The sequence below is a fragment of the Orycteropus afer genome, unplaced genomic scaffold (genome assembly GCF_000298275.1).
Source record: "Orycteropus afer afer isolate SDZICR_OR568_19922 unplaced genomic scaffold, OryAfe1.0 scaffold00084, whole genome shotgun sequence".
Classification (NCBI taxonomy): domain Eukaryota; kingdom Metazoa; phylum Chordata; class Mammalia; order Tubulidentata; family Orycteropodidae; genus Orycteropus; species Orycteropus afer.
In genome coordinates, this window is record NW_006921671.1 from 7,085,931 (window position 1) to 7,099,728 (window position 13,798).

General features: G+C 39.4%; 1 protein-coding gene across 1 annotated transcript in view; it reads right to left on the reverse strand.

Annotated features, from left to right (window-relative positions):
- The window catches only part of LY75 (lymphocyte antigen 75), a 166,984-nt gene that overhangs the window by 71,747 nt on the left and 81,439 nt on the right, over positions 1–13,798 (reverse strand). Inside the window, exons 16-23 of the mRNA XM_007941830.1 lie at positions 11,124–11,238; positions 9,114–9,149; positions 8,197–8,372; positions 7,162–7,229; positions 6,785–6,867; positions 5,843–5,982; positions 2,131–2,236; positions 1,737–1,897 (exon numbers count right to left, since the gene is read on the reverse strand). Of these exons, the coding sequence (XP_007940021.1) occupies positions 1,737–1,897; positions 2,131–2,236; positions 5,843–5,982; positions 6,785–6,867; positions 7,162–7,229; positions 8,197–8,372; positions 9,114–9,149; positions 11,124–11,238 (885 nt within the window). The remainder of the gene's footprint in view (positions 1–1,736; positions 1,898–2,130; positions 2,237–5,842; positions 5,983–6,784; positions 6,868–7,161; positions 7,230–8,196; positions 8,373–9,113; positions 9,150–11,123; positions 11,239–13,798) is intronic.

Here is a 13,798-nt window from a genome sequence, read left to right on the forward strand (position 1 = left end):
CTCAGGGGTCCAAGATTATCTTCTGTGTCTGTGTTAATTGGTTTCCCTTTTCTTTGTTGAAGAGGGTCTGTGCAGTCCTGCTGCCTAGTCCACCATCTTGCCAGCCCCCTCTTCCTCCATGTTTAATGAGACTTTTGTTTGGGATTTTACTTCTATTATCTTATCCTCTTTTTTTTTGTTTGATTTGAGGTTGTCTGTTGTTTCCTAAACATTTTGAAATTGTATTTAACTAGTTAGTTATGTATTAATTTGTTTTGTCTTGGTTTTATGATTTAATATTTTGAAAAGGTGGAGCTGGTGTATTTTATTATCTTTTTTTTTTTTTTGGTTATTCATTTAGGTGTGCTGAGTTGTTCTGCAGTTTTCTTTGTGATGATAGAATCACTGTGTGGAATGTGGATGCAGGTCTCTGCTTGTTGTAAAGGGAGTTTAGGACACGGGCCAGCAGGTGTTATGGTGGCTTAATGTGGTTTTTCTATTGGATGAGGCAGGGGAGAGGTGGAGAATGGAGGAAGAAAAGAGGGGGAAAAAAAAAAAAAAGAAAGAAAGAAAGCTCCAAGGTGCCAGGAGCCATTTCTAGGGCTTTAAGTGGGCTGCTAATGATGACCTTATACTGCTACTCACAGCCCCACAGGTCAAGTTCAGCAAAGACTCCAATTGTTAAGGAGCCACCATTTTCCGCCAGATTCAGACAGCCGCAAAAACCACTCTTCAGGCCCCTCCATGCTAAAAGGTTGACCTAGGATAACTACCCTGATCCACGATCCACAACAGGAGTTCATCTCTTTATTGTCCAGAGAGGACAATAAAGCTGCAAGTTCATCCCACTTGCAGCTTTACTGTCCTCTCTGCTCCCACTTCAGCAGCACTTGGAGCCAGAGGAGTTTCTGCTTCCTCCCAGTGGTCCTGGGTTTACAGATAAAAACAGGTGCTGAAGGTAGATCCGTGGAGTGGCCTCAGGTTCTCTGGTGTTCTCTCCACTTCCCAGGGATCCCTCCAATGCCCTTTCTTGTCTTCCAGTCAGTGCTCTGCAGGGCAGGTTCACCTTTTTTTTTTTTTTTTTCCCCCTCTGGGTAATTGCACTACCCCTTTCTCCTTTCTAATCTTACTCCCCTGAGTTTGGTGTACTCTGACTTAATGAGCTGTTCAGAGCACCAGAATCCCCATTTCAAACTGCTGCACCTAGTTTTTCAGGCACTAAGATGCTAGAGGGAACTAGCATGTGCACTATAGGAGAGATGCCATTTTTAAAAAGTTCCTTTTACAGGTTTTGAAATTAGTGCTATGGAATCTGATGCTACTGTGAAAAACTAGGGCATCCAATGAAGTCTGGGAAAGCTTTTGTTCTTTTTTTTTTTTTTTTTGGTAAAAGCTTAGAGATAGAATTACTAGTCCATACAATTCACTCATTTAAAGTGTACAATTGAATAATTGAAATTTTTAGTATATTTGCAAAGTTCTGCAACCATCATCCCAATCAATTTTAGAAGTTCATCATTCCCCAAAGAAATCTACTCACTTTAACTATCCCCCCAAAATCCTTCCACCACCACCACCCACCCACCCCCAGCCCCTGGAAACCACTAATCAACTTTATTTATAGATTTTCTTCCTCTAGGCATTCCACAGAAATGGAATTATACAATAAATCCTTGTTCTTAATCCAATAATTTACAGAAGACTTGGGTATTTCACAGAGCTGTATAGATTATTAATTAAAAAAGGAAAAAACTTACATTTCCTGGTATTCTCAGCTTCTGCCCAATCAACAATGGGTGGAAGTTACTGTATGTTAGCTCTCTGTTATCTGTCCATTTTTGTATCCTTTCAGAAGCTTTCCAGCGCAATCCAATCCAGAAAGTAGCTTCCATATCCGGAAGCAAGGATGTAATGAAGTCTATTGGAAAGAGATTTTTAAAGAGCTTTTGACTTATTCAAATTAAAGATATACTAAAAGTGTCAATGTTTACTTCTTGCTTATCTATCAGGATAGTCTTTGGGTCTACAAGTAGATCTTCTCTACAAACAGTAGTTGAATAAGATTATTTTTATATGTTACTTCCCCACAGCTTCCTACAACCAGCTCCACCCCAAGATCAGAATATGATGTTTCCAAAACAGAGCTGTTACCTTGTTCCCTCTGGCTCAATACTGAAGGCAGGGTGCCACCATAGGTGTCACAAATTTCACTTGCTTGAGAAAATGTAAGAGACTTGGGTTTGATCTTTAGAAAACACTGCAAAGAACACATATGAAGCATAAGATTCCAAATAGGAGAAGCTCACACAGGAAATATATGCCTCATTTTCAGACAGCTGCTAATTTTCAGTCTGTGAGATACAGAAATTTACAAAGATGCACCGTAAGACAGCAGACTTACGGTCTCCATTTAAATAACTGTAGAGTGGGGTGGTGCAACTATTACTAATTTTGAAATCTTCTATTTGTTGAGTATTTCCTATGTGCTAAGCAGTTTACATAGCATTATCTCATTTAATTCTTTCAACAAACTTGACTCATAAGTGAAGGTCATATAAGGTTAGCATTTGGACTCTGTTCCATCTGATTTTAACATCAGTGCTCTTATTCATCACCTCAGTTACATCAAAACAGTTTCAAAGAAATTATGCTCCCCTCTCTTGGCAGGAGGAGCTCTGGTAGCATAGTGCCTAAGGCACTTGACTGCTAACCAGAAGGCTGGTGGTTCAAATCCCCCAACCACTCCTCAGAAGGAAGGTTGGGCAATCTACTTCCATAGTGATACCACCTCAGAGACCCAAGGAGGGGTCGCTATGAGTCGGGTCAGACTCGATAGCACATAACTACAACAACAACATCTCTTGGCAGGTGTGGTAGTTAAGTTTGTGTGTTAACTTGGCTGGGCCTGGTTTTGAGTGACTGGGCAGCTGGATGTAGTTATTTCCCATGATTAGACTAGTAATCATGTCCATGGTGGAATCTACTGTGAGCAGCTGAGTAGCTGCCTTAAGGATGTGGCTGGCTTCCAATATATAAGAAGCTTTGAGAAGGGTCTCTGAGCTTCTTGGCACATCTGGATCCTGCATCTAGCCTAGTTTTTAGTGGTCTGCCATGCTGTCTGCCAATCTTGGGACTATTTAACTAGTTGCCTGCTGTTGCTTGATTTAATTAGTTGCTTGATAATCTTGGGACTGTGCCATTTTACTTGCCAACCTTGGGTTTGTCAGCCTTAGTAGCCAGCAGCTACCTGAGTTAAGAGATGCCTCCAGCTTCAGTGGGGCAGGAGCAAGAGGCAGAGCTGAAGCCCAAGGTTGAGGGGTCTTCCCCCATCCCCTAGAGCTGCACTTTGAACTCAGACTTCTAGCCTCCTAAACTAAGAGAATAAATCTGTTTGTTCAAGCCATACATATATGATATTTCTGTTACAGCAGCACTAGATAAACAAAACAGTAGGATATTTCATTCAAATTCTTATCAGTTATGTAAATTAACATAGTTCCAGTACCTCAGAAAGAAAAAGACTGTCATTATTTAAAAAAATCAAAGACACTCCAAATATTTTAACTTTATTACAGATATTTTTAGTTGTCAGACATCTTTCTCTTTATGACATTATTATTACTTTAGTGTGGAGTAGTATACTCACAACTAGACCAATAAGCAACATCATGATAAATGGAGAAAAGATTGAAGTTGTCAAGGAATTAATTTTACTTGGCTCTATAATCAATGTCATGAAAACAGCAGTCAAGAAATCAAATGGAAGTTTGCATTGGGCAAATCTGCTGCAAAAGACCTTTTTAAGCGTTAGAAAGCAAAGATGTCACTTTGAGGACTAAGGTATGCTTGATCCAAGCCAGGGTATTTTCAATTGCCTCACATGCATGTGAATGCTGGAAAATGAATAAGGAAGACCAAAGAATTATTGATGGCTTTGAATTATTGTGTTGTTGAAGAACATTAAATATACCATGGACTGCCAGAAGAACCAACAAATCTGTCTTGGAGGAAGTATATATAGCCAGAATGCTCCTTAGAAGCGAGGGTGGCAAGAGTTTGTCTCCATACTTTGGATAAGTTATCAGGAGGAACCAGTCCAGAGAAGGATATCATGCTTGGTAAAGTAGAGGGTGAAAAAAAAAGATGACCCTCAATGAGATGGATTAACACAGTTCCTGCAACAATGAGCTCAAGCATAGCACAAACTGTTAGGATGCTGGGAGACCAGGTAGTGTTTTGCTCTGTTGTAGATAGGGGCACTATGAGTAGGAACTGACTCAATAGCACCTAATGACAACAACATCAACAATATGCTTATAATTGTGTTCTTTGTGATGTTTCACAAAATGCTTTTAGATAGTCTACTTATTCAAAATGTTCTAAGGTCGAATGAATAAGTTTGGAAAATGCTGGATTAAATAAAGTGACCTAGCCTTCTTTATTCCATATATCTCCTTTGTAAACTGTGGCAGAAATTGCTGCTTGCCTACCTATCTCCACCTCTTCCTTCCTAATAAGAAAAATCCAAGCTCATTGCCATCGAGTAGATTCCAGCTCATAGCGATCTCCATTTGAGTTTCTGAGGCTGTAAATCTTTATGGAAGTAGATTGCTCTGTCTTCTTTCCGTGGAGCAGCTGGTGGGTTTGAACTGCTGACCTTCCCATTAGCAGTCAAGTGCCTCATCACTATGCCACCAGAGCTCCTTTTCCTTCCCAATAAACTTTTCCTAATAGAATTTTTATATAATTATGATGGAAATGCACCCAGCTGAAAAACATTTCTCAGCCTCTTTACAGATATGAAGGGCCAATGAGAAATAGGCAATATAATTGGTTGGGGCTTCTAGAAAAGATCCTTAGAGGGTGCACCTGAACTTGAGTATGGAGTATAATATTAAGGATGGCAGAACAGTAAGATAAAAGCAGCCTGATTTTGGAGACTTCTTGTAGCTTGCATACTAGCTATAGTCAGCTTACCTTCAGACTTCTTCTATGCAAGAGAATATTTTAGCATACTGTAGCACCCTGTTTTTAGCAGCCAAATGTAATGCCTAACACATAACATATACCAATATAGATTATGCCCCTCTGTGGTAGTTAAATTTGTATGTCAGCTTGGCTGGGCCTGGTTGAGTGGCTGGGCAGCTGATGGTAGTGATTCCCTATGATGAGACTGGCAGTCAACTCCATGGTGGGATCTACCACAAGCAGCTAAGTAGCTGCCTTTGGGATGTGGTCTACTTCTTGTATATAAGGAGAAAGCTTGGGGATAGGCTCTAGCCTATAGCATGCTTGGACCCTGCATATAGCCACATCATTGTTCAGCAGCCTGCCATGCTCTGCTGACCTGGGGACTTACAGTGGACTTCCAACTCATAAAGACCACATGTGTGCAGAGCTGAACTGCTCCATAGAGTATCAAGCATATAATCTTTTGGAAACAGATCACCAGGGCTCTCTTTTGAGTCATCTCTGGGTGAGTTCATACCATCAACCTTTTGGCAAGTAGTCAAGCGCTTAACAGTTTTACACCATCCAGGGATTCCTGCCATACCAATAGCCTTGACTATGTACAAAGTATCACTTCAACTTCAAAAATTTAAGGAAATTTAAGTGCTAGTAGCAACAAACAGAAACACTATTATAATTAGCAACAGGCTAGAAATACCTATAGGCATTACTAACTTGAGAGTTAATTTTTTATATCACCCATGTTTCTGACAACCTAGAGGTCCAGGTAGGGTGTTTATATATGCAGAGACCAATTTAGTAAAGTTATCTGTTTGGGTACCATTCTGTCATTGATCACACAACCTTCATGAAAACAATCATCATTTGCCCAATGTAGTAATTCTCTTTTTACCTTATTCTGAAAAGGAATCCAAGCCCCAGAACACTGTACTTTAGCTGCAGATTCTGGACTATATTTCTCTAATGAAGATACATTATATTTTTCACATACGAAGGGTAACTTGGTATTACAGTCTGCTGGCTTATTTAAATCTGAGAAACAAAAGCAGGATTATTATGGTGAGAAGTTTTCATTCTGTACATTTTAAAAACAGTACAAAAGTAAAGAAAAGTGCTTGAAATCAAATTTCCCCAAATGGTTAAAATATATTCCCTTTCTTCTCTAGTAGCTTTTGTGTTCCATTATTATTGGTACAGTTGGTAAAAGTATACCAATATTGCCTATAAAAATGCACATAGTGTAACTATTACACAACCTGAAGAGTGATGGCAAAAAAGTAGGAAGAAAGTAAAAAGGAAAGCTAAGGAGGGAGAAAGGGACTTAAACTATATTTTAAAGTTGCTGTCTGTTACCTTTGCAAATTTGATGTATTCTTATTAATTAAGAAAGTACTAAGTTTTATTTCTAAGTAACCACCTTAGGATAAAACCCAAACCAAATGCACTGCTGTCGAGTCAAATCTGACTCATAGCTAACCCTCTTTGGGTTTCCCAGGCGGTATCACTATGGAAGTAGATTGCCCAACCTTCCTTCCGAGGAGTGGCTGGTGGGTTTGAACTGCCAGCCTTCTGGTTAGTCATCAAATGCCTTATGCACTACACCACCAGAACTCCCTTAGGATAAAGGAAGTCAAAATAGCCAAAAGAGAAAAGCATTTTTGTTTGCATTTGGAATTTGAGCTATTGTTATTAACAATAAAGCAGAGTAAGATGAAACTACCAAATATATAGTAAAAAGGGCAAGATTAAACTAGTAAATCTAGTTTAAATTTCAGTCAAACTGGAAGTTTGCATCTTACATAATCAACATAAAAAGATCTGGAATTAACTTTACCTCTAAGCCAAGTCTTGGCAGACATATACAAGCATTCCTCTCCAAATGTTATAGGAAAGTGAAACCATGGATGTCGTCTTGAGCTGAAAGAAAATAAGAGATCTGACAATCTGTAATGTATCCAGATGTTCCATTCTATTTTTAAATGTGATTTTAATTATACATTTAATGTTAATGCCATTATTTGATACTACTTTTTCTTGACAACAGTGTACAAAAGGACTTGGTTTCTTTATATAAAATGTAAGTACTTTATGGGTTACTGGTCAAAAACTATTTAACCATCCCAAAATAGTAATACATTTAATAATAGGGCAACTGGGTCTGCTTCTTTGAAATGATAGCTTCACAAAGGCAGCACCAATAATGTCACATACTATATCAAATGATGATCTGTTGCCTGCTCAGTAGTCCTCACCCACCACTTCTGCTCCTCTCCAGAGATCTGAAAAACAAACCAAACTTACATATATGTATTGAGTTTTCCAGGAGAGTTTTGATTTAAATACCCTGTATCATTGTAACAACAAATGACTAAAATTTCCAGACATTCCATTACTTTGGTCTCCAAATTTTAAGAAACCAAGAACTTTTCACCAAAAAAGTATTTTGAAAACTCTTTTTATATTAATTTTTTTTTGTATATTCAAATATGTATCTTTATCCCATTTGGATACAGAAAATATGTTTTCTGCAACTCTGGGCATATAGTAATTGAATTGATATATTAATTAGATATATATCAATGTCTTATTGCAGCTAATTATAAATTTAAAAATATACAAATTATTTTTCCTCAAAAGAAGCTGCTTTGGAAAGTGAGGGCAGTGGTGGTTCGATGGTAGAATTCTCGCCTTCCACGCTGGAGACCCAGGTTTGGTTACTGACCAACGCACTTCAAGCACCGCTACCACTCAGTGAAGGCTTGCATTTGACTATGATGCTGAGCAGGTTGCAGCATAGCTTCTGGAGTAAGACAGACTGGGGAGAAAGGTGTAGGGATCTACTTTCAAAAATTAGTTGATGAAAAACTTAAGGATCACAGCAGTCTGATCCTGCTGTACATAAGTCAGATGGCTAACGTTCGACTCAATGGCAGCTAACAACAACAACAGTATTAATATGAAACAGAAACTCAAGTTAACTAGAAAGTGAACATTCAGTGAAAAATAGGACAAGCAATTAGGATCATTTCTATTATTGCCTTGTTTTCATCACATAAACCGACATTTATTATTATTCTTGGATATTTTAAAACATTAAGCATTCTATATAATTTTTTTTAACAGGAAACATTGAAACCTTATTTGAGGGGGCATTTTAACTTTTATAGATTTTGGCAAAGTTTTTGACAGTTTTAATGGAATAAGTATAAAAATAAGAATATTTAAAAATGTATTGTTTTAAATTACATTTGCTATTTTATTTCTGATGGCTTTCAATCCTGCATAAGATGTTAAAGTGGCAAGAAAGCTGTGATTGCTAGCACAGTATAGTATGGCTTCTTCATAGTTTAAGTGAGGATCAGCAACAAACCAATATTCACTCCCTTCAATTACAACTGGAGGTCCATGAATTCCAGGACGCTCTAAGGAAGAAAAGGAAGAAGAATATCAGAGCTACACAAACCAAACCAAAGTGCATCCTCTACAAGAAGACTGGCTTTTCCTTGCCAGCATAGTACTGCACAGAACTAAGGATTACTAAGCCAGTTCCCTACCATCCCCTGAATTTACAGAAAAAAAAAAAAAAACACCCAAATCCACTGCTATGAGTTGATTCCAACTCATAGTGACCCAATAGGGCAGAGTAGAACTGCCAAGGTTGTTAATCTTTATCGAACTAGGCTGCCTCCTTTTTCTCCCATGGAGCCGCTGGTAGGTTTGAAGTGCTGACCTTTTGGTTAGCAGCCCAATGCTTTAACCACAGCGCCAGCAGAGCTCCTTGTTTTTGTTTTGTTTTTTCGTTGTTGTTGTTTGTCATTGAGTCGAACCCAACTCATAGTGACCCCTCCTTGGGTTTCCGAGGCAGTATCACTACGGAAGTAGATTGCCCAACCTTCCTTCCGAGGAGTGGCTGGTGGGTTTGAACCACCAGCCTTCTGGTTAGCAGTCAAGTGCCTTAGGCACTATGCTACTAGAGCTCCTTAAGGAAGGGAAAATGCAGCCTCATCTCACACCGGCCACTCACCTTCCCTCCCCTGTAGAAAGTTTATCTCACTGCGGATGTGATAGAGAAGCTGGCATTTAGGCCTGGGCTTAAATAATTAACTAAATACTTTATCTAAAAGGTAAAAGCAGCTTTGGCTAAATTTCAGTTCTTAACTCACCTGGATTGTACCAGTCTGGTTTTTTTGGAGTACGGCCTGTATAAGGAAGAAATAAGTGACTTTAATTTTAGTATCTACTTACAGATCACGGTATACTAAAAGGAGGGCTTTAAATGCAGCTCAAAAGGACTTCCAGTACTGCTGAGGTTCACCCTTAGCTGCCCAAGCCACTGTTACATATTATGATCCCTTCACTTTGCATTTTGTGGGCCCTGTGCTAAAGCTATTTTACTGGCAATCAAAAAGGCAGACTAATAAATATTAATAAAGTACTACTCTAGCAGTTTTTTACCTTGTACTATGGAAGTCAAAAAGGCAAAGGGGAAGGTTTCTCTACCTTAAAGAATTTACTATTTATTGTGATACACTGGATGAATAAAACATAGCTAACAATTGTTGTTGTTATGTGCCATCAAGTAGGACTCGACTCATAGTGATCCCTCCTTGGGTTGCTGAGGCAGTACGGAAGTAGATTGCCCAACCTTCCTTCTGAGGAGTGACTGGTGGAGGGCTGGTGGGTTTGAACCGCCAGCCATCTGGTTAGCAGTCAAGTGCCTTAGGCACTATGCTACCAGAGCCTCCTAGTTAACAATTAGCAAATGTAAATTAGTAAGTGACTGCTATTGTACACATTAAAGGGAGACAATAAGGAAGATAATCACCAAGATAATCATTTCTGTGGGATGAGGTTATTCAGGAAAACCTTTTTCATCTAGTAGAATCTGAGTGATTGTTTTGTAAACCTGGATTTGATAGATTTTATTGTGTCCCAGGAAACAATGATCCAACATTGAGACTTCAGAGAAGGTGAGAGGAAAAACTGGGAGGAAGGTAATAAAAGCCAACCCAGATTTCTTGAACAGAAACAGAGGATATGTGATATATTACAAGGAACTCTATCTAAGCTTTGAAGTTGGTTGGGTCAGTGTCCAATGACCTCAGGCACTTTGGGCCTTTGGGAAGATGCCATCAAAATGCATACACATACACACACAATCCCCCTTTGTTGGTGTCCAGTCAGTTTGTCTTTGTGAAAAAGACTCATCAGTTATGTACCTGGTATCATGTCTGAGGCTCTTTTAAAGGCAAAAAGAGTGGCCTGTTTTTGGAAAACAACAAACTTCTAATAGTTCTATAAAGTAACCTTTGGGTTGAGAACTTGACAAAAAATATACCTTTAGTTTCAAAGATATGCTTATATATAGTTCAGAAATTCCTTTTAGAACTTTCTTTCATTTACCACTAATTGATTTAACATATCTAATATGTCTGCTTAAAAAATAATTTTGGGAGTTGAAGTATCCTTAACATTTTCCTTACTAAAAAGCTGGTGATATTTATTTATTACTTTTAATGTCCTTTTTGTCATCAAGGCTCTACTATCAATCTAAATGGTATTCTGAATTTGAATTACAGAAACTACCAGCAGTTTTGGAGTTCCTTGAATATTGCTTTTCAATTTTGTTGGGATATGCCAAATTTGTATTTTTTGGCTACTGTCCCACTCTTTCCAAGCCTCATTTTGTTCTTCATTTCTTACAAAAGGAAAAATGAAAAAAAAATTCCCTCTACTTTTACTTGAAAGTCTTTTATTCTGAAATCTAATCTGCCTAAACAAGTCTTAAATTTTATCTCCTGTACAAATTCTTCAATGATCAAAGAGAAAGGTACCACTTAATTTCAATAAACCAGACTTCCACTAGGGCAAATAGCTTAATATTTGTATCCTCATGGGCACTGCCATCGAGTCGAATCCAACTCATAGTGACCCCTCCTTGGTTTCCAAGACAGTATCACTACGGAACCAAATTGCCCAACCTTCCTTCTGAGGAGTAGCTGGTCGGTTTGAATCGAAAGCCTTCTGGTTAGCAGTCAAATGCCTTAGGCACAATGCTACCAGAGACTTTCTGTAACTGTAATTACAGACTGAAATACTTTCTTAGGTACTTTTAGCTCACCATTCACAAAGCTAACATGAGAAAGTCGTGAAAAGGAATAGCTAGCACTTACCTTTTGGAATCTGGCACACCCATTCAAGTTTTGCATCACAAGCAAAAGGCTTTAAAGAAATAAATTCTCTGTCTTCATAGAGATGCCAGCTTCTTCTCCATGGCCTATGAGTGACCTGGAAGAGAAAAAAGATTGTAGAATATTTTGCAGTTCATGCAGCCCTTATGGAATACTATGCTGTAAGCCTATGGTCTTCAGTCTTTGTCTCTATTTTAGCTCTAGATCGAAGATAGTTGTTTCATGAATGAATGCAGGAATAAATGGAGTGCTTAAACAGTAACAGCTTGAGCAAGAGTCTCAAAGGGTTGATAAAGGGAATATACCTTAAGAAAGACCATATGTATATCCAAAATGTAAATGATTGCCTTTTCTTTCTTTCTTTTTTTTTTTTTTTTTTTGCTGTCACAAAATTGTAGAAACTTGCACCTTGAAATCTGGAAAAGACCAAGCTAGAAAAGAATTTTTGGTTCAGTAGTTTCCAAACACCAGGCTGTGATCAAAGAAAATGTGTGAATTCAGTTCCAGGCTTGAAGGGTGACTGAGAACTGCCAAACAATAGACAGGCCTTTATAGCGAACAATAACACCAGGGAGGTAAGACTCAAAAGAATCAACCAAATGAGATCAAAAGGGCAACAACATTCTCTCAGGGATAAAGCTCAGAAGACAGGAAGGGATAGGAAAGAAGGATGAATGAAAATGGTAACCTGGAAGGAAGTGGGAAGAGTGCTATTACTCTGTGGGATTACATTCAACGTCACAAAACAAAACATAGTTGAATGGAAAACCAATTTGTTGGGTAAACTTTCACACAAACCATAATAGGTTTTTTAAAAAACAAAGCAGATGTGTAAGAAAGTGACATAAAAATCCATCATCTGGGTCTCAGGCACTTTTTCTTGTGTGGCTCTGCCATTTCTAGCATGTCACCCTCCTCCATGTAGTTCAAGATGGCTCACTTCAAATTCCAGCCAGCAGGCTGTGGTGGGTGGGTGAGGCTTGTCCTGGGATAGACATATATTACTTTGGGACTGCTTTCACTATCAAAATTCTGATGGGTACAGTGGCAGGTGAGGTGATTCTCCTTACAGAACACTGCCCTGGTTAGATATGTTCTTTAGGAAGGCTGCATCAAAGTTTCTTTTATTGAGATTTTTGGTAGATTTTAAAATCTCTTCATGTGGATTTTATTTACATTGTGATGGTTATGTTTGTATGTCAACTTGGCTATTGAGTGGCTGTGCACCTGGATGTAGTATTCCCCATGATGAGACTGGTAATCAGCTCCATGATGGAATCTACTGGGAGCAGCTGAGTAGCTGCCTTTGGGTATGTGGTCTGCTTCCTGTGTTTAAGGAGAAGCTTTGAGAATGGTCTCTAGCCTATGGCACGCTTGGACCCTGCATGTAGCCGTGTCATTGCTCAGTAGCCTGCTATGTTCTGCCGACCTTGGAACTTACAATGGACTTAAGTTAATGGCCTGCCGTGTGGTTTGGTAACATTGGGACTATGCCTTTTGACTTGTTAGCCTGGAGGTTCTCAGCCTCAGTAGCCAGCAGCTGTCTGAATGAAGAAACGCCTCTAACTCCAGTGGGCCGGGAGCAGGAGGCAGAGCTGGACCCCAAGGTTGAGGGGCTTTCACCCAGCCCCTACAGCCTGGTACTTAGAACTTGGACTTAAAGCCTCCAAATTGTAAGAATAAACTCCTGTTTGTTAAGGCCATCCTATTTTGTGGTATATTTCTTATCAGAGTGGCACTAGGTAACTAGAACATACATAGAATACAGTTTATTGCTTCAGTGTTCTGACACTCCTGGGAAACTTGAAAAAGCTTCTCTGACATTTTTACTTTCTTAGGAGCTCTGGTGGTATAGTGCCTAAGGCATTTGATTGCTAACCAAAAGGCTGGTGGTTCAAACTCACTAGCCAGTCCTTGGAAGAAAGATTGGGCAATCTACTTCCATAGTGATACCACCTCAGAAATCCAAAGAGGAGTCACCTTGAGTAGGATCCGACTCGATGGCAGTGAATTTGATTTTGGTTTATATGTTAAAATGGGAATTCTATAAAGATGGTGCTATATAGTTTACTATACTTGTTACTTTGGAAATGGCGTTCTCCAATGGCTTTCTCAGTTCTTACTTGTTTCAGTCTTTCTATCATGTTTCTACCAGCCCCAGGGTTACACGTGAGGAGAGACAACTCAGGGACGCCCAAAGTAGCAGGCGGGAAGAGCAGGAGAAAGGGGATTAAAAACCAGGAAGCCAGAGAGAAGAGTAATCAGCCGAAGGGATTACGTGAGGAGAGGAAACTCAGGCCTGCCCAAAGCAGCAGGACGGGAAAGCAGGAGAAAGGGGATAAAAGACAGGAACACGGACAGAAGAGCAGTCAGCCCCAGGGATACAGGTGAGGAGAGACAACTCAGGGACGCCCAAAGCAGCAGACCAGAAGAGCAGGAGAAAGGGAATTAAAAGCCAGGAAGCCAGAGAGAAGAGCAATCAGCCAAAGGGATTAGGTGAGGAGTGGAAACTCAGGCCCACCCAAAGCAGGAGGACCGGAGAGCAGGAGAAAGGGGATAAAAGCCAGGAACACGGACAGAGGAGCAGTCAGCCCCAAGGACAACTCAGGGATGCCCAAAGCAGCAGGCCAGAAGAGCAGGAGAAAGCGGATTAAAAG